Source organism: Oryza sativa, chromosome 4 (assembly GCF_034140825.1).
Source record: "Oryza sativa Japonica Group chromosome 4, ASM3414082v1".
NCBI lineage: Eukaryota > Viridiplantae > Streptophyta > Magnoliopsida > Poales > Poaceae > Oryza > Oryza sativa.
Genome location: NC_089038.1, coordinates 34866260 through 34894057, shown reverse-complemented (window position 1 = coordinate 34894057; position 27798 = coordinate 34866260). Strand labels below are relative to the sequence as shown.

At 41.2% G+C, this 27798-nt stretch overlaps 1 protein-coding gene across 7 annotated transcripts; it reads left to right on the top strand.

Annotated features, from left to right (window-relative positions):
* Window positions 1–21845: 21845 nt before the first annotated feature.
* Window positions 21846–27611, top strand: LOC4337371 (uncharacterized). 7 transcript variants are annotated; one of them, XM_026025254.2, is made up of 9 exons: window positions 21846–22282; window positions 22632–23056; window positions 23526–23625; window positions 24475–24537; window positions 24633–24750; window positions 25811–25899; window positions 26340–26401; window positions 26700–26796; window positions 26976–27611. In XM_026025254.2, exons 2-9 carry the CDS (start codon window positions 22713–22715, stop codon window positions 27030–27032), a joined length of 930 nt encoding a protein of 309 aa, XP_025881039.1. In that variant the 5' UTR covers window positions 21846–22282; window positions 22632–22712; the 3' UTR covers window positions 27033–27611. The 7 variants fall into 7 exon arrangements, with proteins under 7 accessions (XP_025881039.1, XP_015635796.1, XP_066165682.1 ...); XM_015780310.3 differs by having other exon boundaries at window positions 25808–25899; XM_066309585.1 differs by having other exon boundaries at window positions 25808–25899; window positions 26700–26833.
* Window positions 27612–27798: the final 187 nt, after the last annotated feature.

Here is a 27798-nt window from a genome sequence, read left to right as displayed (position 1 = left end):
AATACGGATTATCCATTTATTAGCACTGAAATAAGTGGGTTCGTAAATTGATCCGTTTACGTCCTTTAATCGACACCCAATCCGCATGGCTGCACGAATGCCGGCCGACCGGGCGGCCGGCCAGCTGCATCGACGGCGAGCAGCGGAACAGGGGATCCATTAACTCCTCTGCCGCGGAAACCAATGGGGATTCGGGTGCGTAAATTCGAGAGATCGGTGTGGAGATTTGCTAGCTGCTGCTGTGGTCGGATGGATGGATGGATGAATGAATGTCACGGTGCTGCTGCTCGATTTGGTCCTATACCAAAAGGACAGATCGGATAATTGTGCCAGTAGGAGTAGTAGTAGGGTGCATCTGCGTTTTCTGCGATACTCTCCGTGCTGTGCTGGGCCTGTTCATGTTCAGAAGATCAATTTACGGACGCTTGAGATCGGAAGCAATGTCCTTTGTGATCGTCCTCCTTCAATGTGTCCTTCCCCTGTCTCTGTCTCGATTCCAACATCGGATTTGACTTAGACAAAACGTGTATCTTTTTATCCGGAGTACTCCCTCCATCCATAATTCTGGGACGTATTTCATTTTTTATGAAGATCAAAGAAAAATCAGCTCATCCTATATGTAATAAAAATCAAGAAATATATACATCCATGCAAACAGTAAGTATTAAGATAGCCACTTAAGTTTCAATCAACCATTAAATTTATCTTTATTTAAGTTTTGGATACATGATGATTACAAATATGACTATCTCGTTTAAAGAAAATGGAATATACTTAAAACTTTTGGATAAAGAGATAGTATTTAACTTGATCAACAACAAAACTGACACATAGCGACATAGGTGGTGTTTGAATCTACTGAAGATGAAAATTAAGTGTTTCATGCAAAACGAGGTGTTAATAGCGTGTGATTAATTAAGTTTTAATTATTACAAACTTGAAAAATGGATTAATCTGACATTTTAGAACAACTTTCATATAGAAAGTTTTCGCACGAAACACACTATTTAGCAATTTAAAAAACGTGCCACTTTAATACAAAATTTAATCCATCCTTTTCATTACATTAGAACAGGGCCTATAATAGTATTTCTACTACCCGTAATAACTTCTTACAGAATTAAAGCCCCCCAAAAAAATTAACATTTTGTTTAGATTCTCGGCTTCTCTGTATTCTCACCTGTTGGATTCACAATAACTGTAGAATATAAAGTTTCCTAAAGGTTGATATATATGTGTGTCAGTTTTACAGGTTATGAATACATCCTATACTTATATTTCTAACTACCAGGAATACCACATATCTGATATTATACAAAAGGTATATTCAAATATGAAAATATACTATTTAAGAATGGAAACTCCTTCAAGAGTAAAGTCCATCACCGGTCCCTAAACTTGTACCGTTGTGTCATCCCGGTCCCTAAACTCGCAAATCGACTGTTTAGATCCTCAAACTTATTCGACTGTGTCATCCCAGTACCTAAACTTGCATATTACTCGTTTAATTTCTCTAACTTGTTTAGTGAGAATAGAAGATGTCAGACCCCGATCTGAATAAGGTAAGGTCTTTTCTGCCAAGTTCTATTTGAACATGAAGTTATTTACCCGCATAAATGCATAGTTTATAAAAAAAGTTATTTACCCATATAAATGCATAGTAGTAGAGAATAAGCAAGTTGTGCCTACTTTTAGAGATTTTCTGACTCCGCCCATGCCTATTAATTGCGATGTGTTATATGTACACTTGACTCCATTGACCAGTTGCTAGAAGATCTCCATTGATATTCTACACGACAAAAGTTTCAGGAAATTATTAGCCCCGTATCGTGGTCCCATCAGCTGGGGCACATGCTCCCTCCCTCTCTCCTTTTTGGATAATATTTTCTTCACGACAGAAAAGTTCATGGCTTGATGCCATTGCCGCCGATTCGGCACGTCAGGAGCTGCGAATTCCGTGTGCTTTTGCAGGAAGGCCGTATCTGTGCGCTTGCTTGCGTCAACCACGTATCCGAGCGGATTCTCAGCGTCGAAACTTCTCACCTGTCGCGTTGAAAAGTTTTGGTTGAAACCTTCTCCTCCTCCAACTACCTTGTGTGTCTGGATGTAAACCTGCATTGACCTGTGACCCCAGCAGCACACACTGGTCCCCTTTTTCATTTCTCTTTCGTTTCCATCTTCTCAGGTGGCCTACGCTTAGTCAAACGTTAACGGAGAATTGGAATTAAGGGAAAAACAAGAAACGGTCTATTGCCGATATGGCCGGCAGTGGTATATATCTGACTATCTTGATCACATGGGAGCTGTATGATCATGCTAGTATCGTTTTCATTTCGGGCCTCTAGAATTTCCGTTCACTCCATGGCCTGATAGGAACAGTGAAGCAAGAAAAAAAAAGAAGAAGAAAAACAGCGGGCAGGCTGTGGTCGGCTGCTGCACCTGCTTGCCGAAGAGGTCTAATTTAAATGGGAATGTGACACCACATAAGGTAACGAATAATATTACACATTAAATGAAACACGTGTTATACGATTGAGTAATTTGAAAATTTTAGTTTTTTTATACGATGATCATTGGTCATGGAACGGAGAGGGAGATAGTACTAATTTCCTAGGACTTCATACTTTATGGTCAATTTCACTCGTAAGCATTAACCGACTTGTGTAAAAGTTACAGAGAGTAACATGGACATGATTTGTTAACCATCAAATCATCGATTGGATTATACAGATATTGCTCATAATCTGAAACGCATCGTGCAAAAAGAAGAGGGAGTTGGCAACGTACGGTGCACGCAGTTTACAAAATAAAACGACGGATTGAGATATGGGAGGAGAAGCTCCAAATCGGTTTTGCTTGATCGTGTTGGATCTGTGCACGCCATCGATCAGTCGGTTTGGCATGTGACGGATACGGAGAATCTGGGTGGGGGTGTATGTACAGTTCAGAATCCTCGGCAGGTCAGGAATTACAATCGTACGGGCAATCGCATCTGTCTAGCCTTTGCCCTTCTTTCTCACTTGCATTTTTCTTTTAAAAAAAAGTTGGTACGAACAATCGCATCATTCATTCCTTCTCACTCGTACGTATGTTTTTTTAACGTAATATTTACAAAACTAAATGTCCTTTATCGATCTATCAGAAAATCATAAATTTAAGAACGTGTATGATAAAGTACAGATTTAACATCATATATTTTTTTTTATAAAACTACATATTTAAGAATGTATATACTATAGTTTTAACTATTTTTTTAATAAAATTGTAGATTTAACGTATTGTATAAAAACAACAGATTTAACATCGGTTTTATTGATAAAGGAACATATTAGAAGGGTTCTTAAATAACTTGTTGAATGGGTGAGGCTCCGAACTCAGTTTATCTAGCCCACCACCTCGTGGAGCTAGTCAGAAGAACCTGGGAATTTCTTACTGTTTTTGTCTCTAGGTTCTACATCATGGGAAGCATCGTCGCAGCTTGTGTCGATTTGGATGTCAGTCATTCCCTTGTTCTGGTACGCAGATCTGGTACAGCTAGGCTGCAGCTTTGAGTATCTTGCCTCGAAGGGGAAGGGAAAGGAGAAGAGCAGCTCGCTCGCTTTCTCTGAAACTGTGATACTCCTAGATAACGCAAGCAGAGGCTTTTCTCTGAAAGTGTGATACTCCTATAGAGAACGCAAGCAGAGGCAGGCGTGATCTGCATGCAAACAATCACGCCAGCCATGCCCACGCATTCCTCTTCTTTTTTGTGAATTTGGATATGCTTCCCGAGAATCACAAGAGTAGTCGGCGTCAGGAGGACACGGTGGACAGGAGTAGTACTCCTACTCCGGGATATGTTCACTGCGGCAACCTGCAGCTCAAGTTGCGAGTAGTAGATGTGGATGGACCACCCGGGAGAGTGGTAGTAGGAGTAGATGAGGAGATCGCGGCAACATGCTCTCGTGCCGGAGAATCGCATCGCATCGTATCGAATCCTTGCCGCTGCTGCTGCTGCTTTCGGAGATAGAGATAGAGAAGGGCTCGTTTGCCCAAGTCATCAGAACCCAAGTGGGGGCGTCCGGTACGAGAAGGGGAGATATCGTCAGAGAATCGGTTGTGCTGCTCCACATTGGGAACAGCATTTACAAATCATCCGTATCCATAAAAAAGCTCACTACTGCTCCTAGTAGGAGTATTTACTATTGGTACCGTGATCGGTGTACGTTCTTCAGTCAGAAACAACGGCATCTCTCTCAACTCTGATGATCGCCGTAGTAGCACTGACGATGGACAACGCCGACGCCGGCAAAATCCAACGATATCAACCCGAAAATCAACCGCATCCGAGATAAGTTAGACCACTCAAGCTTGGCCGACGGGAAGCATATTGCGAAATTGTTGTCATTAGAAGTTGAAAGGTCTTATGTGTAAACTTATTTACCGTCAGAATTGTACAGTTCTTTTCCTTTTCTTTAAGCCTTCGGCTGGGTGGCTTGACCCCTATATCAATATAACACCAAACCAATCTGTTTAGGTGTTTGAAAAAATCATCCAAGAAGATGGCAAGCAAGAAACGGCGGTGGTGGCACCGGCGCGCCATCTGCTCGATGCCGGTCGCGCGCCTCGAAACTGCGCGCGAGGCGGTCAAAATTACTCGCCACTTGCGTTTGCTACTCATGGCCGGATGGTCGGCATGGCTCACGTGGCTGATTATCCTTTTGCTGCTTTGCGGAATGCGGATTTGCTTATCGCCGGAGATTGATGAGACTGCATCGGTTTCGGTGGCAGATCCCTCGCCCTAGAGCCGTACGCACTGCACGGCCCAGACCACCGATCAAGATAGTACTCCCTCCGTTCCAAAATAAATACAACCATAGTTTTCCGTGTCCAACTTTAACCATTCGTTTTATTTAAAATTCTTTTGAAAAAAATTAAAAAAATAAGTCATGAGTAAAGTACTATTCATATTTTATCATCTCATAACAACAAAAATACTAATTATAAAAAAAATTAAATAAGACGGACGATCAAAGTTGAGCGCGGAAAATCATGGCTGCAATTAGTAAATCTCATTGTCATCCTGGCCTGTCGAATCTTGATCGGTTGGTGAGAAAAAAAAAGAGATCTAGAGCAATTACAAGAGTAGGCTATAAGTTAGTTGTAAACACATATGACACATATATAGAGAAGAGAAGAGAAGAAAGAGAAAGAAAGCGGACTACAAATTTGTACTCTTGTCAACTGCAGCACGAACTCTAATACGTTGTGTGTGTATAAAAGGTGCAGTGGGACTATATATTAATAGTTTATAGATAAATATTGTATGAATGAGCTATTAAATTGACTATAGATGATTTGAAGCTAGTAGTTGGCTATACTATTAAACTTGGTCTTAAAAGGAGATAGTCCCTCTAAACATTTATTAAAAATAAATTATTCGTGTATTGATGATTGAACACAAGATTTCGAGATTGAGGGGTTGTTTGGTTCAATACTTCAACTTGCCACACCACATTTTAGGCTGCCACACCTCCTTAGCCTTGTGTTTGGTTCATTGCCATAGTTATGGCAAGCCACACTTTCTTACCATCTTACCTCATATGTCATAGACTTAATTCTTTGCCTAACTTTGCCACAAGTGTGGCTTATAATTTGTAGGCCACAAAAGTGTGGCTTGCATAACATTGTCTAAAGTGAGTTATGGTAACGTTAGTTAAGAACCAAACAGCCCTTGAAACCACATATTCTCTCCGTCCCTAAATATAAGGTATTTTGGTAGGATGTGACACATGATGTGACACATAACACATTCTAGTATGTTCATATTCGTTATATTAGGATGTGTCACATCCTATCAAAATACCTTATAATTAGGGACGAAGGAGTATCTTTTATCACTGCCCTGTCTAGTGCATCTAGATCGGTCGGTGAGACGACTGTATGCACGACTCCTTCCTTCCATTCTTCATCTCTTGCTTTCACCTTGTCAAATCTCAAATATACCAATGAACATGCGTGCAGCCTGTACATACACAGTATGTGGGTTGTTGTCTGCAAATCCTCAACTGTTCCGGCGAGGCAGTTTCGCTGTGTTGAGTTGAGTGACTCGAAAGTCAACATGAGGGGAGCTAATCTGCATGTCACAATATTCTCGAGCAGATCATAGGATCGAAGAGAATCGCCACGTCAGTGAATTTTGTTGTTTACTAGTGCAGCTAAATGGGATCCGTATCAGGACGAGCCAATGATGCAATTTCCAATTCCGTAGTCGATGTCAACGAGGTTTGATTAAGGGGAGTAGTATTTGCTAACTAGTACTAGTATATAGTAGTATTAGTCACGCAACATAGTTGAATTCTTTTAATTTTGGGCGGTCAAAGTAATATGGTTTTTAAACTCTGAAGATGATGTGCTTGCGTCTGGTGATCTTGTTACTAGTTTAATGAAGCCATCGGCATTGTCAAATACCGAAGTAGTCAGCTCAGAATTAAGAAATGCCGAGACATTCTGTTCATGGTGAGCTACTATTCGGAAGACCCGGGCTTCAGTGTCTGGGTTCAGAAACCCTCCGGAGCTGGAGAGATTTCATGAGATATTCAATGGGATTTTGACAGCAACATTTGCTCAAAAGAATAGCGAAGCAATCTTGACGGTTCCAGTTTGAAATCCATATTGCATTTTTTGTGGTTTGGTCGTGTCAAGCGCATCTGCTGGAAAAATCTGAAATGTAGCAAGTAGACTAGACATTAGAGCATCTCCAACAGTCTCTCCAAATCTGACTCTCCAAATGTCTATTTGGCCAACTCTCCATCTAATTTATCAAGTCAAACTCGTTGTTTACTCCAACAGCCTCCCCATTCACCCTCTCTATTCTAAGTCTATTACAGTGGGACCCACGCGTCAGTGTCTCAACCTTTCCTTCTTCTCATCTTTCTCCCCCTTTCCCCAAGCTCTGCTGGTCTGCCCCCATCCGCTGCCGCCATCTACCGCCGCCGCCACCTACCGTCGCCACCATCTACCGTCGCCGCCGCCACTCGGGCTCCATCTCCATCCACTGCCGCGGTACCGCCATTCGCCGCTGCCGCTCGGGTTTTGCTCCCATCACTCGCCGGGCGCTCGGGCTCCGCCCCCTCCATCACCGCCGTCGCTCGGGCTCTGTCCCCATCCACTGCCGCCATCCGCCACTCGGGCTCCGCTCCCATCCGTCGCCGCCATTCGCGGCCGCCGCTCGGGCTCCGTGCCCATCCGTCGCCGCTCGACGGCGAGGGACGACGAAGACTACGGTGACGACGACGGCGAGAGGGGAGAAGCCAGCGCCATCAAGCCGTCGCCGGCAGTAGCTAGTTGCGCCGATTGCAAGTAGTAGGAGGTGAGAGAGAAGCATCTTCAACGTGGGGCCCACAAATAGCAAGGCATTTGGGCTGGCCAAATTTGGCCATTGAGGGGAGGAGTTTGGCCAGTCATTTGGCTTAGCCATTCTAGTAGAGAGGCTGTTGGAGTAGGATTTTTTTGCTAAAATGGCTAAATTTTAACTTGGAGAGCCTATTGGAGAGTTTGTTGGAGATGCTCTTAGTAGTTTTATACTGATTTCGCTATCAATATTATTCCAGCAATCTTCTAAAAATAAATAAAAGGAAAATAAAGGTTTAAATTGAAGGCTTCAATTGACTAGCTCCTCCCACAAATGTCAGTCATATATTTACAGCCTGTCAAGGCCCATTCAACTTTGGAAAAATCAAACATATTTCAAGTCAATTATTTTTCCACTATGGTGTAAAGAAAACAGTAAATAAGCCCCTACTTCCAGATAAACTTGAGCATGTGTTGACAAATTGAACACTCACCGTTTGACTCCACCACAATAGTTTTGAATCCCATGACAATTTTTTTTGCAGGAAAGCATTTTTTTCCTCATTGGGCCGGGACAACAACTTCGAAGGCCCAAACAAGTGCTGTGCAATTACCCAGTGGGCCAGAATCAAGGCCCGAATTTCTGCATATGTGGGCTATTCAGACCTGTGCACTAATTCAACCGTTTGGTTTTACTCAGACTAGACATAGATATTAGCCCATAATTATGCCACTTTTGGGCTTTAGGCCCACTAATTTTTGTCTAATTATAGAAGGCCCAACTGCATTAATGCCAACCTAATAAACAGATACACTATATTGTGTCCTCTGAAATCTGAACCCCAGGGAATTTCGGTACCATCTCTGGAAATAAGCTATAGAAATATTTTGAATTATATACTTTAATGGCGATATGAGCTAATGAGCAGCATAAAGTTATAATATACGCGTACTAAAATAGATGGCGAATCAAGTCGTTCAAAACCACCAGAATTATTGCGATCGAGAACAAGTGCAATCGAGAGAATCTGATCTTTGCTTTCGAGTCAACATGAATACGGATCCCCCCCACGCTTTGTGGGCTGATTTCTGACGAAATTTCTCAAAAGAGGAACACACTGCTTGATGGGAATAACAATCGCTACAGGCCTACAGCGCAGGCGAACACATATTCTTCCCCCAATTAAGTGATGATCTGGCAGTTTCCTCGTTTGAGCCCTGGGAGTTATTCCGCAAGACTGTAAGGCTGATGGCATCATCACCACCTGCTTACGAAAACCATTTACTTGGGATGCTAAAACTTGGAGTCACTAATTATGCATGTAAATATTTGTCAAGTTTAGCTAAAGATTTACAAATAGATTTAAATAAATATATTTCTCCTTATGTGTTTAATTAAGTTATTAATTAATTCTGTGCCTTTTTTTGTATTTTTTATTTGCTCTTTGTTTAGTGAACATTGGGCCTGTTCGGCTACACTCATGCGGCGGTGGTGCAACTGGCCGGAACAATGCTTGTATAAGCAGTTTGTGGCAACAATAATGTTGCAGCAGAGCCGAACAGGCCCATTGGCTGCAATAAGTGGTTGCAATTTATTTGAACAAAGATCAGGATTTGTTTCTTTATAGAAAAAGGATAAAACTATATACTCGCAGCTGAAAGCTCTAGCCTGGAGAGCTCCTTTAAAATATAGGAATTTTGTTTGATAAGTTATGTTCTATATTTTCTATGCAATTTATTGCATTACAAACACGGTGATCATCCTAAAGAGCTAAAATTACCACATTAATTACATATATTTTTAAAGATATTAGATCATGCAGGATCTAATGTTTTTTTAAGATAATGTAGATTGGTAGTTAGGGGTGGGCAGAAAAAGACCGAACCGAAAAGACCGAGACCGAGACCGAGAAATTCGGTCCTAGGTAGTGAAAGACCGAATTTTATTCGGTCAATTCAGTTAGTCTCCTCGGGTAACCGAATAGACCGAATTATCAAAAAATGTCTAAATGCAACCTACAATCCACTATGTTTAATAGGATTAAAATCTAATTTTCACGTCCCTACTTCTTCTAGGCATGCAACCTAATAAGAATCTTTACTCATAAGTGCTTACGATTTTTTTTTTATGATTTTTGTGTTGAAAATTTCCATTATTTCTTTGTATATATGAAAATATTGTTGAATTTCGGTTAGGACCGAGACCGAGACCGAATTTGTCTGTACTAACATTTTTGCGCTGAAATTCGGTCTTCACTTTTCAAAAACCGAAAAGACAGAAAGACCGAAGACCGAGACCGAAATTTTCGGTTAGACCGAATGCCCACCCCTATTGGTAGCAATAGTTGTATGCAAAGTACAATTGTACTACCTCCGTCCCAAAATATAATATTTTTTTGCTATGAATTTGGACACACAGTTATTCAGATTAATAGCTAAAAATGCTTATGGGACATAGGGAGTATATGATTTCAATTTAACTAGCCCACGCAAAATCGTGCATGGAAGTTCCCTAGTTTGAATTAAATTCCTCTGTTATAAAGGACCATGATCATCTCTGACGGCAAGAATTTTTTTTGAATTCAAAATATGTGGCTATTTATATTTATTTCAGATCCCAGAGCAATGTACTACCACAATGTTAGAGGGGGGGGGGGGGGGGGGGGAAAGGAGAAAAGGACAGCTAGGGTGGCATACATCTCCAATGATCACGGGGGTGAAGTGAAGTGAGAGTAGCAGCTCACATCTCGGGGAGCTGGCCAATGGGAAGGCCGGTATAGCGGGATGCATGTGGTGGAGGCATGGCCTCGTTTGCGTGGAGCTTACTTTAGGATTAGGATTAGCACTAGCTTAGGAGTAGCTGCTAGTATGAGTCAACCTTAAACTCGAAATGATTAACGGGTGATGATAAAGCCGCTCCCTAATGATGCTGCCCCGCAACTGTCCAGCAACTATCTGGATCTCTCGCTTTTTCTCTGCCCCTCTCCATTACTCTATTTCCTCTTCCTCTTGGCACTTTGGCCTTCTTTAATTTATTCAGGGTCTAAGATATTTTTGATGTGTTTTATTTTCTACGACTTTAAATGTGAGTAGTTGTCCTAGCTCTTAACACCTTTTTAAAATGTAATTCTCCTGGGAACTTCTAGTTATTTTTCATCTTTTTATCGTCTCTTTGCTTTTAACCAAATAAATTGTACTTTCCGTTTTAAAGGATAGCAATTTCTAACGACTAAAATCTAGGAAGTGCTACAGATCATAATGTATCTCATTTAATTTCTTCAAATACTTCCCTATTTCAACCAATCATAACTATGTTCTATTTAATTTTACACTCATCACTAATTCTTATAAAAAATAATTATAAAAATACTTATATTAATTCTAGGATGGATGGAGTATCTCTCTTTCCCGACCCATTTTTCTGAATTGTATCATAAATGAAGGATACAATCCCATCTAAGTTGATTTTAAATTAATTCTTATGTGCCAATGTAAACAAACTTATGTTTTTAATTAATCAGAGGCAACAAATTTTATTTTCGGTGTTAGTTAATGGGGTTGCTTTTGTGCAACGTACTGCTAGAGCTAGAGTGTTAATGCCTCCTCTCACGTCATGCGCGGTGGCAATAATGGATGGATTTGGTGGAGTCGCGTCTCTTTCTCTTTTGTATTCCTACAACGTCTTCTGTACTTAATTCTTTCCTTGCGAATATACTACGTATGAAGCACATTTTTGGGTGCACCAGAAAACACCTAAGTTATAGCATGTCCCTGACCTGCCAATTTGGTAAACAAAATGTGCAAATAGATTTGGAAATTTCCAAGAAAGTAAATGATGATTAAATATGGTTTCAATCATCACCCACAAAATTTCAAACCAGCAAACGACTTGGTAACCCCAATAAAGTTTCATTTTTCAACTAGGAGTGGCTCATTGATATCTAAGGGCTCCTTTGATTTGAAGGAAAAATATAGTAATTTTGGAGGATTTCAATACTATAGAAAAAAATTCCTATGAATGCCTTTGAATCAAAGGATTGAATCCTATTCGATCCTTCGGAATTCCTATGGAATGGACAATATTATAGAGATTTTGGAGGAAACTTAGCAAGAGCTCAAAGCTCTTTGAAAATTTCCTTTGAATCTCTCTCTCATATCCGATTCCTACGTTTTTCCTACGGTTTAATCAAATGATCATTCCTGTGTTTTTATTGTATTGTACAATTTTCTATTTTATACTTCCATTCATGTTAAAATCATGTGGTTTTTTTTATTCTTACGATGCGCCCTTAAAACCCACCCTATATATATTTCTCGTATCAATATTAGATTTCTCCTCTCGAACTCTAAATTGCCATGAGATTTATGACTAATTATTTTTTCAGTGACAGACGACGCACCGACCGACATAGAGACATCCTTGATGACCTTATTAATATATACATATAAAGATATGTTAGTTCAGGCTTTCGTATATGCTCTAGAAAAGTTTCACAAGTTTTTAGTTTCAAATAGACCTATATTATATAACTAGTAACTAAGTAGGCCTTCCAACTTTCAAGATGCGTACCATTTGCAAAGCGAATTTTATAGCAAGAGCGGTGGTCCTGTCCGTCCGTTGGGGGATCACGTAGTTGGCAGCTCAAACCAGTTCATCATAATATACTAGTATAATAATTATATAAATATGCCAAATATTTAATACTCCCTCCGTCCCAAAATAAGTGTAGTTTTAGCACGGTTCATATCTAACGTTTGACCGTTCGTCTTATTTAAAAAAATTGTAATTAATATTTTTATTGCTATTACATGATAAAACATGAGTAGTACTTTATGTGTGGCTATTTTTTAAAATTTTTTTAAAATTTTTTTAAATAAGACGTATGGTCAGAACGCTAAATACGGATATTTATGGCTGTATTTATTTTAGAATGGAGGTAGTAGGTTAATGTTGTTGCTTTAGGGGTAACCAAGATGCATGCATGTCTTTTGCCCCGTAATCACCTAGCAGCTTGCTGAAAGTTTAAGGACTGCTCCGTCGTGTCGTGCTGGCCTTCATGTAGCCACTCATGGAGCTTTCATATAATTTATTTATTTAGAGGAGACATATAAAAAATGCATTTTCTCTCCAAATCCAGCTTGGGACATTCTGAACTTTGACAATATATATTATACACTCTCCTGGCCGTACTTATCCTGGGCAGGCTCTAACCATTGGCTGAGACTCTGAGATTAGAACTCTTAATCTACTTAATTAATTAAATGGGATGCATGTGATTGAGAAAAAGGTAATTAAGTAAATGGTACATCACCATCACTGTGTGGACATAAGCACTAAAAGCTGACGCTAATGGTAGTTAATTATCGTTCCGTTTGCAATGATCAAGTCTACTAGCATGCGACTGCAACGTCTCGTCTTGTTTTGCTCTCTTGTGTTTTGTCTGCTTGCTGTTCCTGCCATACACCGTATTCTACTGTCACTTGGTACGTACGGGTAGTTATTTTTTAATGAACTGTAACTGTTGTTTTAGGGAGTTGTTAGGGAAAACTGTGATTATTAAGCCACCGGAAGAAATTAAAGATGCTACCACTAGCCCCTTTACAAAGGTGAGATAAGCTAGACTACTGGAGGGTAGCTTGGGGCCCGTTTGGTAGTGTAAATATTTTGGGTTGTGGCCTATGAACAGAAAGAACTCGACTGGTGAACGAAAAATAATTTTATTTTACAGTAAGACTTTTGTACTTATATTTAAAAACCAAAGTTAAATGATACAAATAACAAAAAAAATTATTTTCAAAGTTAAATTCCAAAATTTAAAATTTGTTACGGAAGTACTCCATCCGTCCAAAAAAAAACAATATAGATAGGGATATGTCTACCTAAGACAATAAATCTGGACAAAAGATTGACAAGATTCATTGTTCTAGGTGGAGTTACATCCCCACCCACACCTAGGTTGTTTTTTAAGAACGGAGGGAGTACAGCTTAGGTCGGGTTATTTTAGCTCATAGCCTATCAACCGGTTATTTAATGTGTCTATGCTTTGAAAAGTGTGCTTTCTCAAAAAAAGAAATCTATAACCATATGTATTGCTTAGATAACTTTCTGAACTACTCCATCCATCTACTTTTGATAGTCATATTTCCAAATCTAAAAATTTTATTTTTGATAAGCATATTTCACTTCAACAACCTATCGTCTTGATGAGTTTCTCGGATTTAATGCATGACTCTTCATTCTTCCACACATGATTGGCTACATGGGCATTGAGAAACGTAAATATCAATGAATCGCTTGTTTACGAGGAATAACTAGTAGCATGTTTATATGGATGATAAGTAGAATTACTTATTCTTAGTCTGTGTGCCAAGATGAAATATGACTATCAAAAGTAGATGGAGGGAGTATTATAAACTTTATGATGTATAATTATGTCTATATATATTCATGCATGAGCTTTCGTGGGTATTTAGGGGATGTTTAGATCCAGGGGTGTATAGTTTTGGTGTGTCACATCGGTTATTATACAAAGTATCGCATGTGGTGTTCGAGCGCTAATAAAAAAACTAATTACAGAATCCGTTAATAAACCGCGAGACGAATATATTAAGCCTAATTAATTCATCATTAGCAAATGTTTATTGTAGCACCACATTATCAAATCATGGAGCAATTAGGCTTAAAAGATTTCTCTCGCAAATTAGTCGTAATTTGTATAATTTGTTATTTTTTAAACTATATTTAATACTTTATTTAGGTGTTCAAATGTTCGATATGATAGGGTATAAAATTTTAGAATGGGCTCTAAACACCCCCTTAAGCTAAAAACAACATTGTCTAAAGGTGGTTTCCGCAGCCAACCGAAGCCACATACGATGAACACTGTGAACCACACAAGGGAAAGTATTCCTCTTGTCCGGCCGGTATATATATATGTACACATATATGCCTTTTTATAACTTTCTAGCACAGCGATGTGCATACCACAGAAAGGAGAAAGTACTTTGAGTGACGTATGTGGTGCCGAGTGCCCTGACCGTCTCCCAGTTGATGGATCGATCTGCACAATTGCTTATGGATATCGGTTTCATCCATCCAATTCCAAACCCAGGCGGAATTCAACTGAAAACGGCGGCCACCCTTAGTTTCTCTGATGACGCAGTAGTGAAATTACATCACAGTTTCGAGATATCAGTCACACACACCCTGCAGGTTTTACATATTGATCAGGATTATTAGTATGAAAAAACTACGAAGTGGCTTAGGCTTTAAGACATGGTTAGATAAATTATTAGCTAATTAAGTCATGTCATAATCATGCTATTGTCATATGCAGTTACTAGTACTAATTAATTTCCCTACACTACTAGATGAAATTTGTTAGTCGCTGTCAAAATGGAAGCTGTGTCTGCTGCTGCTAAGCTGAGTGGAAATTTGGAGGAAAAGAAAGGAAAAATCCAGCAGGAGGGTGACACCGCGGCGTACGGGTAGCTGTCCTGGGGGTGCTGGCTGCCAGTTGCGTCAACGGCAGATGCGATCAATGTCGATGCAGAGATGCAAGTTGCAGCATGTTGGCGTGTCATGCCGAAAGAAGAAACGGGCCCGCGTTTAATTAGCCAAATTGTCACAATGCACCCGGCTTCTTCGCCGTACTATAGTGACCTCAAACGCATACAAGAACAAGTTCCATTTCCCATCTTGCTCTCTCCAAGTTAATAGTAGTAGCCTTCTGTGTAGTCAAAATTTAAAATCTGAAACTTTGATTTTAGGATTTTTTTTTTCTTATCATAGTCTATTTATCAACCATAATTTGTTAGCCGCTAATTATACATGTATAAGTTAATGTTTTACATATGAATTATTTTCAGTTGCTTCGTTTATTTATCTTTACACGGCTGAGGCTTATCACCCGTAGCTCAACCAATTAGTGCCGTTAAAATTTCGCAACAGGATGTGAAATTATATTATTTTTTTAAAAAAAAAGATTATAAGATAAAGGTAAGATTGTACAGTCACACTAGCTTGCCTAGTGTTGAGACATTTGTTAGGGCCTTAGGGCATGTTTGCTTCGTGCCCTGAAAAATTTGTCTAACTCAGGCACAACTCTCAGGCGTCCGATTTTGTGCGCCCGCGACTGGATCGACCTGCCTGAGCGAGAGCCCCCGGACCAGGGCAGCAACCAAATAAGCCCTTACCCCTTGCAAGTGCTTCTTTGCAACAATATGGAATGTGTAGCGAGCAGTGAGAGGAATTTTGCATTGGTACATCCCTGGTTCATTTGGGTTGTTAAGACAACAACAATGAAATTTAGAGTTGGTCCCATTTTCCATACTGCTCCAAGTTAGATTGGACTACTGACTATACTGTACTAGTAGTCTTTCATTGTCTGCTTGTTGACTTATAAGCCACAACTAATTTTAGAATTGATTTTGGGACTTTTCACCATGGTCTATTTTCAGCCTTAACTTTTAAATCACTAGTTATGCGATATAAAAGTGTTACCCATGAACATTTTTCGGTTGCTTCAGTTATTTTTCTATTGCTTATTAGTTGTAGCTCAAGCGATCGGGGCCATGAGTAAAAATACTTAATAGCAGGATATGAAATCAAACTATTATTTTTTAAAAAGGAGAGAAAAGATAAAGGAAAAATTATGCAATCACATTACCCTAGTGTTGAGACATTTGTTATGGACTTGCACCTTGCAAAAGTGTTTCTATGTAACAATATGGAATGTGTACTGAGTAGTGAGAGGAATTTTGTTTTGGTAAATCCCTTGTTCACTAACAACCCAAATTTGTAAATGTCATTATTATTCATAATACTACTTGCCACGCGCTACTGAAATTTTATAAAGTTAGGATCATACTACTAAAATTTTGTAAAATTAGAACCATATCACTGATATGGTTCTAATTTTATGCTATTTTTACTACCATGGTATTTTAATATTTATGTAACCGATGCACCCTAAAATAATGGTTATTTTCATCAGAAACCAATTAAAGATACCATTGCAATCACCCGAAAATATGCATAGAATCCAGGCGAGAAAAAAGAATAACACAAAGGTTGAGAAAAGATTGGATGCTCCACTTTGGTGGATTGTGGGATGTGGGATTTCAGATTTGGTCCTTTTCCACAAGGTTTGGGACACGCAGCAGTAGGCCAGATACGAGGCACTCTTCTTCTTGTCTCAGCTTCTCCTTGATTTCTTTTCCCCTCTTTTTTTTTCTTTTCTTTCTTTGGTCCGTTCAAAAGTACAGTGGTGGGCCCCGGCGTGCCTGTGGTGTTCCCCACAGGGGAATTTTGTGTCGCCCTCACTGCTTGTCTTTCTTTTGCTTTGCCCCACAAACTTTCTCATTGTTTTTCTTTTTTTCTTTTCTATTTTTCTATTTTTTTGCTTCATGAGTACGCTAGCTACATGGCATGGCATCCTCTCGTCATCAATACGGCCATACAAGCAAGCCCTCCTGGCTCGTGATGATCACGGCCACGCGTACACAGAGTAGTAAATTTGTTGCTTAGGTGGTGTTTGGATCGACTTAACTTTAGTCCCTCTATTTAGACACTAATTTAGAGTATTAAATATAGACTACTTACAAAACTAATTACATAAATGAAAGCTAATTCGCGTGATAAATTTTTTAAGCCTAATTAATCCATAATTAGAGAATGTTTACTGTAGCATCACATAGGCTAATCATGGATTAATTAGGCTCAATAGATTCGTCTCGCGAATTAGTCAAAGATTATAAATGGGTTTTATTAATAGTCTACGTTTAATATTTATAATTAATTTTCAAACATCCGATGTGATAGGGACTTAAAAGTTTTAGTCCCATCTAAACAGGGTCTTAATTAACTTGTGCATTGTTAAAACAATTTGGGATGCATATCGCGTACGATAATAATGAGATGAGAACAACAGGAACTATCAGTCAATCGCAAGGTTTTTTCCTGGTTGACCAAGGCAAAAATTAAGACTTTGTATTCTATCGCGGTCAATGGGTTTTTTGTTTAAGATGATTCCAAAACGTGTCGGGCTAGGGTGGTGAGAGGTGTGTGGATATATACAAACGACATGCGAAAATTCCACTTGCACCGGTGCAACCAAAATGCAGCTACATGGAATCAATCTTTGGTAGAAAAAAATTAAAAAAAAAACATGCCCAAAGTAATAAAAAGCACACATAAATTAAGCACCTAATTGACCATTACTATCCTATAGGTAGGCTAAAAACAAATCTATGTCCAATCATTACATGACAAGTAATAATGTATGACAAACATAAAAGATACTCCTACAAACAACCACAAACACGCTAGCATGCTTTATAACGAAGATGTTTGTATAATGACCACACCAACAAAGACTGCACAGATAAAATAGTTCTCCCATACTAGGTTAGTTGACCAAGAACGTTACTAAGCAACATATATAATATAAATACTGAAATTCAACATCATATTTCGACGATATCTACCATCCAAATCGGTACTATCCTAGTAAGCAACAACGACAAACCCAGTTCGTGTCTACCCATCATTCGAATACGTTCATCTGTATCGGGTGGGTTCATCACTACCTTTTTCCCTAAGATACATGATAAAGCTAGTTCTGGATGAAGGAGCTTTTTCCAAAAAGCACCACGCAGGAAAGGCGTTCTTCAGGAGATGGAAAATGGATATTGCCGTGGAAAGAATTCACGAGAAGCAGGACTTTGCCCGGTTGGGTTGGAAGTTGGCCAGGAGACTCAACGAGAACACCGGCGGCATCCAACCAAGGCCTGGTTTAGTTCCCAACTTTTTTTTCAAACTTCTAATTTTTTCATCACATCAAAACTTTTCTACACATATAAACTTTCAACTTTTTCGTCATATCGTTCCAATTTTAATCAAACTTTTAATTTTAGCGTGAACTAAACACACCCAATCGGTGCGTGGAATTTTGTGGTGTGTCCATGCAGCATTTGCTCGATCTTGGTGGGCAGGAGGTTTCCCTGTGACCTGTGAGAGTCCGTGCCGCCGCGGCTGGCCAATCAGGTGGCGAAACGTTGCGCGTCTCGATTGGGCGCCGTGATGCCTTCACCGAAAGCAAAGAGCGTCGCACGTGCGCCTGCCCCATGCTAGCTATAGCAAAGCCTATGTAGGCCATGTTTGGATAGCTCTTGTTAGCTGTAGCTTATGTCAAAAATCTCTTACTACTGTCAGAAGTTTTCTCAAACTGTTTTAATTATCATATATATTCTGAGAATGTATAATTATACAATCAGAAAATAACTAGAAGCTTGAGTTCCTAGATTTTTCGGATTCTCACAAGATGGTTTCTGATTAGCTGCTTTTAAAAATATTAAGCTCCCTAAGGATAGTAGGACACTGGCTATTGCTATCCATTGAAGCCCATCCGCTTCGTAGCCTAGTTTTTACTGCATGGATTGGAATCCTTGTGGGCTCGCTTCCTCACGGGATGTTCTAACCAGATGGGTGTACTCCTTCCATACTCATAAAGGAAGTCGTTTAGGATAATGTTTAAGTCAAACCTTGGGAATATAAATCATGAATAACTCTTAAATTATTGAGTTTGAAAATGTAAAAATTATATGAATAGATTTGTCTTGAAAAATACTTTCATAAAAGTATACATATATCACTTTTCAATAAATATTTTTATAGAAACAAGAAGTCAAAGTTGTGTATTGGAGACCGTGTCAATGTACTAAACGACTTCCTTTGTGAGTATGGAGGGAGTATGTATAGTTTGTAGGCAAATTTTGCTACAGGACATCGCGACTTCGTGGTTTTAGCTGTAGGACACTGCACGAAGTCACTTTTGGGGAAAGACACTCTCAAAATATGGTTATTTGCCAGGGGACACTGCAACCAATAAAATATTAATTTCTGGTTCAATAGGAGAGCTAAACAGTGTAAAAGGTCAAAAATGCCCTCGGGCCCACTTGTCATATTCTTCCCCCACCCCAAACCTCCTTCCTTGCCTCCTCTACCTCCACCGGCGATGACGTCCTCACCCCACCCACCCCCACCCACAGCCACGAGCAACGAGCTCGACGCTAGGATGGGCGGCCAACTCGGCGCAGGGGGAGGCGGCGCCCGCCGACGGCTCCCACGGCGGCGGCCTCACCGGAGCTCCGCCACGAATCGAACTCGCAGGGTTGAGATGAAGAAGCGGAAGAGGCGCGGCGGTGGCGCCTCCGCCGCCTTCGACCGGAGCGTCTTCCCCATCCTGCTCGCCGCCATCGCCGCCGGACAGCGCTAACCCGCGACCCCGAGCAGCCTCCGCCACCGTTCATCGCCATCCCGCCGCCCCAAGCTGCGTCCGCCACCGGCGCCGTCCAACACCCTCCTCGGCGCCGCCCGCTGCCGGCACATCACGCGACGCCCTCGTCGGCGCTACCCGTCCCTGCGCGCCGCTGCCCACGCCCGTCGCCATCCCGCCCCCCCAAGCTGTGACCGCCCCCGGCGCCGTCTAATGCCCTCCTCGGCGCCACCCACCGCCGCCGCATCACGCGACGCCCTTGTCGGCGCCGCCTGTCCCCGCGCGCCATCGCCCACGCCCGTCCCCACGCGCCGCCGTCTTCCGCGTGTGCCCGCACGTCGCCACCCATCGCCCACGCCCGTCCCCACGCGCCGCCGTCTTCCGCGTGTGCCCGCACGTCGCCACCCATCGCCCACGCCCGTCCCCACGCGCCGCCGTCTTCCGCGTGTGCCCGCACGTCGCCACCCATCGCCCACGCCCGTCCCCACGCGCCTCCGTCTTCCGCGTGTGCCTGCATGCCGCCGTCCATCGCCCACGCCCATCCCCATGCGCCGCCGTCTTCCGCGTGTGCCCGCACGCCGCCGCCCATCGCCCACGCGCCACCACCCACGCCCGTCCCCACGCGCCGCTGCAACGCCTCAGTAGCGACCTCACTGTTAAAGGAGGAAGAGAGAGGAAGAGAAAAGGAGATGAGGGCAATTTGGTCATGCCATGTAAAAAGTAGGCCCCTTCTCGCTTAGTCAGCACAAAAATATTAATTTAATGAATGCAGTGTCCCCTGATAAATAACCACATTTTGAGAGTGTCTTTCCCCAAAAGTGACTTCGTGCGATGTCCTACAGCTAAAACCACAAAGTCGCTATGTCCTGTAGCAAAATTTGCCTAGTTTGTATCATGTACTAGTTTCATGTATATATTAATTTATTTTTTAAAATTGTGGTACAACATCTTTAACACACACCGATAATATGAAAGCCAGCGATTGATCAGTGGTCTCGTTGAAATCCTATTGATAACGCAACGCCACGGACTTCAAAAAATTTTGGCATAGACATGTTAATTCTTTGACTTGATCCTTCCGTTTAGTGTTTCTTATGATTCAATTTTTATACGTAGTAAATGTTTTTTAGGATTCAAATTCTATACACAATATATGTATTTCTAGAGTATCCTATCAATCATCTGTCGATTAAATTTCTCTCTGTCATAAATCACCCTCCCTCCTCGAACCACACCTCATTTAATTAGGAACACTATAGTAACTTTTTCTCAGATCTAATCTTCACTAAACAACCTAGAAATGTTTATAGATGAGAAGTTGAGAACGGAGTGAGCAATTGTTTATTTAATTTCTAATAGTCCTTCTTTAGCCAAATGTTTTAGAACGCTGTCATAGCAAGATATTTGCGGCTCACAAATCATCACTTTATGAGACCGTTATTTCTAACTTAAAGTATATATTGCCTAGTGCTTTGCCTTTTTATATTGGAGTTGCAAAGATTCCGGAGAAAAGTTGTCTTTTTATCACGGTGGCTGAATAAATTATATGTTAACACGGAAGCCTATTTTGTCTTTTTTTACGGTCAACTATAATTTTTCTGACTTGGACATCATCTGTTCTTTTTCTTGAGAGTAGCATTTTCACCATTTTCAAAGTAGCATAAAACCATCATGACCGGCTACCACTAAGCTGCGCCTGTCTACTTGTCAAGCTCTACAAAACCGGTCACAGTTTTTTTATGTATATCTCTTCTTTCCAGAAAACTTGCTCTCACTGACAAGTGGGACAAGCCACTACACCCTCCTTCTGGGCCCACCTGTAAGTGACCCATTCGAGAATATTTACGCGAGGGATCTGGTACGCCTAACGATAATACCCCAACGGCTACAGTTCCCATTCGTGATTCCACAAAAGACAGCCAGATTCGGAGATTCCCCTCGGGACCACGTGCCGAGGCGGCCCATCCGGCCCGGTCCGGACGCATCCGCGCCGTCCAACCGAATTCACCCCCGCATCCGGCCGTCCACTCGCCGACGGCTGAGATGCGTCCCCCGCCTCGCTTGATCCGTTTCGTAGGCCGACACTTTGCCCGCCAAATGGCACGCCACCGTAATTAACCCCGAACTCCGGGGGCCAAATATCTACAAAAACAAAGGGTATGGGCGTGAAGCCTAGAGGTAGGGGGGCTACTCGTAGCCTCCGTTTTAAGTACAAAGACTCCGAACCAAAACTCCACGCGATTTGTTTAGATCAAACGGGTTCGTAAAAAAAAAGTTTTATTCTCGGGTTCGTTGGGTTTTATCTATATAGGCGGCGAGCGAGACCATCTCATTCAGTTTTATTCCGCGCGCCTCCTAAATCGCGCTTAATCCGGCGCATCCTGATTCAGAGAGTGGTTTGGATTCGTTGGATTCGAGGTGAACGAACAGGGCGTGGAATTTTCGAGGACTCTCTCCTCTCGCAGAATCCCGCGCGCCTCCTGATTCGGAGAGCGGTTTGGATTTGGATTCGAGGCGAGGAATTTTCGAGGACTTTGGCAGCGGCGGCGGGGGCTGGTGAGCTTCTGCTGCGGCTTGGAGTCTGCCCCCACCATTGCGTGGGGAGGTGGAGGTGGAGGCGGTGGTGGCGGCGGGGGCGGCGGAGGACGATCCTTCCGCGGCTTCGGTGGCAGGTGAGTTCGCCGGGTTGGGTTCGGATTTCGTCTGGATTTGTGGGGGACTCAGTTATGGGTGGTGGTTGCTTGCGGTGGTTGTGGTGGCTTGGTCGTGTTGAGGTGTGGGGTCTCCTTCCTGGTCATCTCCCAGGGCCTCTCGATCGGATCCTCCTCGGGAGTCGGGAATGCGAAGCTGAGTGTGACGCGTGCACGACTCTCGAGGGAGGAATTCCCTTGGTGATCGTGCTGGAGTTCGTGGGATTCGTCGAGCTTTTCGATCCTCTGCTGAAAAAAAAAAGTCGTTCTCTGTCAGTTACTCGTTTCGTTTCAATTGGGTGAGATTTTTTTCCTGGCTCGATTTGTGCAGGTTTGATCCAAATTGAGCGCCCTGAGGATTTGGGGCGTGTTTATGGAGGATTAGATCGAGAATTTTGGTTGTTTCTGTGAGATGGCCGCCGATTCCAGCATGGGATTCCATCAGGGGATCACGGCCTCGATGTACAACCATCACATGCTCTCCTTCCAATCTAACAGCGACTTGGGCGGTGGCGCCGGCGCTGCGGCCGGTATGGTGATGGCCCCGAGGAGCATGAACGGGACTAGTAGCAGCGCTGGGCTGTTCGTCTCTCCGAACACCGGTGTGCTGGGCAACGCATCGGTGGCCGGCCCGTCGAGGAGCTCGTCGGGGGATGCGTTCAGTAGCACGGTGGCGCCCAAGTACAAGTTCGTCACTGGTTCGCCTTCAGATTGGAATGACCGTGAGCTGAACACACTGAAGGAAGGGCTTGTGAGGTAGCAAATCCCTATTCCCCTTTTGCTTTCTGAATTGCTATTGCCTGTGCTGTGCTAGTGTGACTTGTTGCTTGTGCGGTTGTGGCTGATGGAATTTTGGTTGTGCAACAAGCCGTTTTTTCTCCCCTCTTATGTTTAATGGAGCATCAATCCGGAACAGGAAATCTGGAGCTGGATTCATTCAATTGAACCCTGTTACCTTTTGAGTTGAGAGCAATATCAATGAATGTTCTATAGCACTTTTGTGATTATTTAGCGTACTTGTAGAATCATTGTTCTTAACCATAGAACGTCTTTTTCACCGGGCCAGCGAAACCATAAAACGTCTTGGTAGCCACACTTGAGTACCTTACGACTATATGTTTGCACTATAGCTGATTAATAAAGTCACTATCCGGTTTGTCAATCTTATCTGGGGACCAGACCATTTCTTTTCAGTTCCTCATAATTTCTTCAATCTTACTGGCAGATATGCTCGCGAACCGAATATCATGAAGTACATAAAAATAGCAGCTATGCTACCCAACAGGACTGTCAGGGATGTTGCATTGCGGTGTTGGTGGGCTACAGTTAAGTTACTCTTTTCAAATGTCACATTATCTCTTCTGTTTCCTTGTTAACATATATGTTGATTCTGGTCATGTGCAAATTGGGTAGAAGAACTTCTTAACTTCGCTAAAAATTAAGTCAGATGTACACTGAAGACCAAAATTGACACCACCTAGCACCCTCACCACATTGCTCTTTTGACTTTTTGATAGAGGTGCTTAAGCGCTTCATATATTTAATTTTACTTTTTATAATCCTTTATTTCCTTTTGTGACTGATGTGATAATTTGCCATCTGCCAATTACATTCTAGATGTAGGCTGACTTTAGTCCCAAACTTTTTCTTCAAACTTCCAACTTTTCCATCACATCAAAACTTCCCTACACACACAAACTTCCAACTTTTCCGTCATATCATTCCAATTTCAATCAAACTTTCAATTTTGGCGTGAACTAAACACACCCGTATTGTAACTTGGAGTATACAGCTTTTAAAGTTCTAGCAAACGATCAATTCCAACAGGCATATCAAGTATACACAGCATTTAAGGCCATAATAATGACCTGCCCTGGCTGAAATAGACACTTTGTTTGTTTGTTTTATTCTTAATACAAAGCTGTTCATTGTGGTTTCAGACTGGAAATAGATACTTTGTTTGTTTACTCCCGTTAATACCAAAATGTACAAAGCTTTTGTGCCTCCCGTAAAATTTGGAAATAGCCACCATGATGCATGTAGTTGATATTTAGCTGTTGCTGCATGCATTGTTTTCTCTTACATTGCTCCTCCAACAGGTTATTTGTTTACTGGCTTGCATTAGTATAGCAGCTCATGCACTGTATTCTGCTCACATTCGTTTACTGTTACAGAGTAAAGATAGAAGGAAGAAACCTGATGGATTTTATACAGGGAAAAAGATAAGAGACATGAAGGTAGTTTTCTATTTGTAACTTGTTTGGTGTACCTCATTTCTTTTGCTTGTATCAGCCATGTTCTTTTGAGTTTAATTTCTCAACAGCCAATCCAGGACAAGATGGTTGCATCTGCCTCCATGGCTAATTTTCACCTGGCACCTGCAAACACTGTGACCCCTTTCTCAATATCGATGCAACATACAAATCAGCAATGTCAGGTTCCTAAGGAAGGCAAGACCACAGCAATAACATTAACATCTATATGTTTGCTTTCTTCTGTTCAGCTGTTTTAGTTCATCTTTATTCTGTACTACAAGTTTGAGGTTTGACCCACAGTGTGTTCTAAAATTGTGAAAACTTTAGGTCTGTTAGATAGTGAGGTAAACATCAAAACTTAAGACCCATGTTAAAAAAACAACTTGAGACTCAGTGTTTCCCTCTGTTTAATTTCATCATAGAAACGTGGTTCACACACTTACATTGTTGGGCTAACATTAAGTGTGTGTGTGTGTATATATATATATATATATATATATATATATATATATATATATATATATATATATATATATACATATACATACCATATGAGTAGATTTTAATGCTCTTCCAAGAATTCCTAACAAACTCAAATTGCTTGTGTTCTTGAGGCTGCTTACTACATTTGTAGTCAGTAGAAGCATCCTCTGGAAGCAAACTTCAGATGCCTTTATGTGGTGCGCATGCTGTATTAAGATTGTGTCACCTATAGATCCCCGTGCAAATACAAGAAAGATCTAGGACAAAACACAAGCAAGTAGCAGTGTTTCCAATTTCCATGCTAAGCAATCTTTTATATATGATTATGAATCCTTGGTAACATCTTTAGAAACTGTTTTTTTCTTGTGAAATACCTTGGAAAATAGCAATTGTTAGCTTTACTATTATTTCGTGATACAAGCTTACTGATATCATCGGATGCTAGAAATCCACAACTGCAAAAGAATGGGGGTTGCTGTATTTGATGATCATGTAGTTTTGTCCGTTTATAGGTCTATGATGGAGGAAAGGTTCATACATCCCATAGTAAAGGAAAAGGGTGTTGCGTTGCACCCTCCTGTTTATATTCTTTGTGTTTGCCTTTCATCCTTTCATTATCTTTCACCGTAAACTTTAGGAACATAATGTAATAAAACACCTTGGGTTTCATTATCATTTTAGATACCTACAACTATCTCATGCAATGCAACTGCATGCATCTTATGATGTCTTATTTCTCCCAAAACACTCATCTGGTTCCATTATGTAGAAGTTCCTGTCGTGGATAGTGCAACACAGCATCTCCTGGAAGAAAACAATCATTTACTCAACCAAATCGCCACAAATATCGAAACATTCAAGGTTTGTATGTCCATAAACTTCTCGCATTTTAATTCTAAAGTTGTTGCTTTTGAAGTTAATGAGTGCCCTTACGTTAGAAAAAAAAGTTAATGAGTGCCGGTCAAGGAGCATATGATGCTTGCCAAACATCTTAATTTCATTACAATAGTTGGTTTAAAAGTCGGTTTATCTATTGAAAATGCTGTCGTAATATGTGATCAACTAGTCCTTGCCCTGAAAATATATGCCCCTTTAACTGTTATATTTACGGGGCATCGTGTGAAACCAATAATGTCATCTGCCATCAATTACTAGATATGGGGAAACACTTAATATAAGTTGGAACCTGTCACTCTCAGGCTTTATGAATATTAAAAATAAGGCAGGACAACTGGACAGGTGTGGGTTACCATTTGTTTTCTTTTTAATTTTATTATGCCTGAATCCTGAGTTTCTTGCAGACGGGAGAGAACACGGATCTCTTTTTTCGGACAAACAACAACTTCAAAAATATTTTAAGCAGGTAAAGCGTCATTTATGTGCCCGCCATGTATCTTGTTCTTTATATATTGCTTTGAGGACGATTTTTACTCTTCATGTCCAAACACTGCCATGCCATCCATTATTATGTTCCAAATTAGATAGGAGCCCCTAGTTAACTATACCATCCATTATCATGTTCCATTATCATTATCAAAGCCTGTACCATCTTTTATCATTTTGGGATTGCTTCCTGTTAACTGGTGTTTCTTGTTCTAGGCAGTATTCAATATTCATGTTCGTAGAAACAAAATATAATATTTTTTCCTTTTGTGCTGCAGAATGAGCGAGACGCCTGGTATCATGGGCCAGATGCCCCAATTGCCAGTGCAAGTAAACGAAGACCATCTGAGTTCACTTCTTCAGCTGGACAGAATGGTAAGAGGGGACCCGTAATCACAAGAGATTCAAACATGTACGCAGTATTTTTCAGCACGTTCATCACCATTTACTTCATTTTCTTCCCTTTGCTCTTAAAGTAGTCGATACATAGGATGTTAACAGCAGGATCTTGTAATCTACATGCCTTAACCACAATGATCGACACCCACTGCTAGGTTCCTTCGTATGGCGTAACGCAAACCTCTCATATGAAGCAAGAACCGCGAAGCTAGTATAAACATACACGAAAACAAGGACTTGAAAAGGAAAAAAAAGAGCAGATGGCTGGAGCTCCGCCGCCCAAGTTTCGTGTACCATGAAGAAGGCTAAGTTGCCGCACCGAGTGAGCGAGCGCCAGGAACAGTCCCGGCGTTTCTTTCTTCCAGCGAGATTGTTTTCCAGTGATCTGATTGTCTGCCCGCCTGCCTACCTGCCCGAGTTGAAAGCTGTTGAAAGCACCGGAAATTGAGGCCTGCAGCTGCTTGCGGGGGTATGCGCAACGGGCGAGCGAGTTGCTGTTGTTGTACCTGGTTGGGTATCCAGCGAAATGAATACACCAGACACTTGATTCGGGAGTGAGTAACACGCACACAAGTGACTGTAAATATTTGGATGGCTGGAGGTGTTCCCCTGTCCTGTTTTGTTCTCTCTGATTGGTCGTCAATATATTTTTCGGAAGGGTACCTTGTATGTTTTTCCACTTTGGAGAGTTAGGAGGGCACCTTATGTATTATTGCATAGTTGGAAGATCGTGTTGATAAAACCAACAAAAAGATGGCTTTAGGTTTTGAATAGAATGCCCATTGCATTTATACTTCGTTCTGTGATCGCCCTTATTACTCCCTCAGGTCGTTTTGAACTTCGTTTATAGTCAAACTTCTTAAAAGTTTGATCAAGTTTATAGAAAATTATAATATTTATGGCACCAAAATCTAACATTCAATATATTTTAAAAGTTTTTATTGCTAAATTTTAATATAAACTTAATCAAAACTAAAA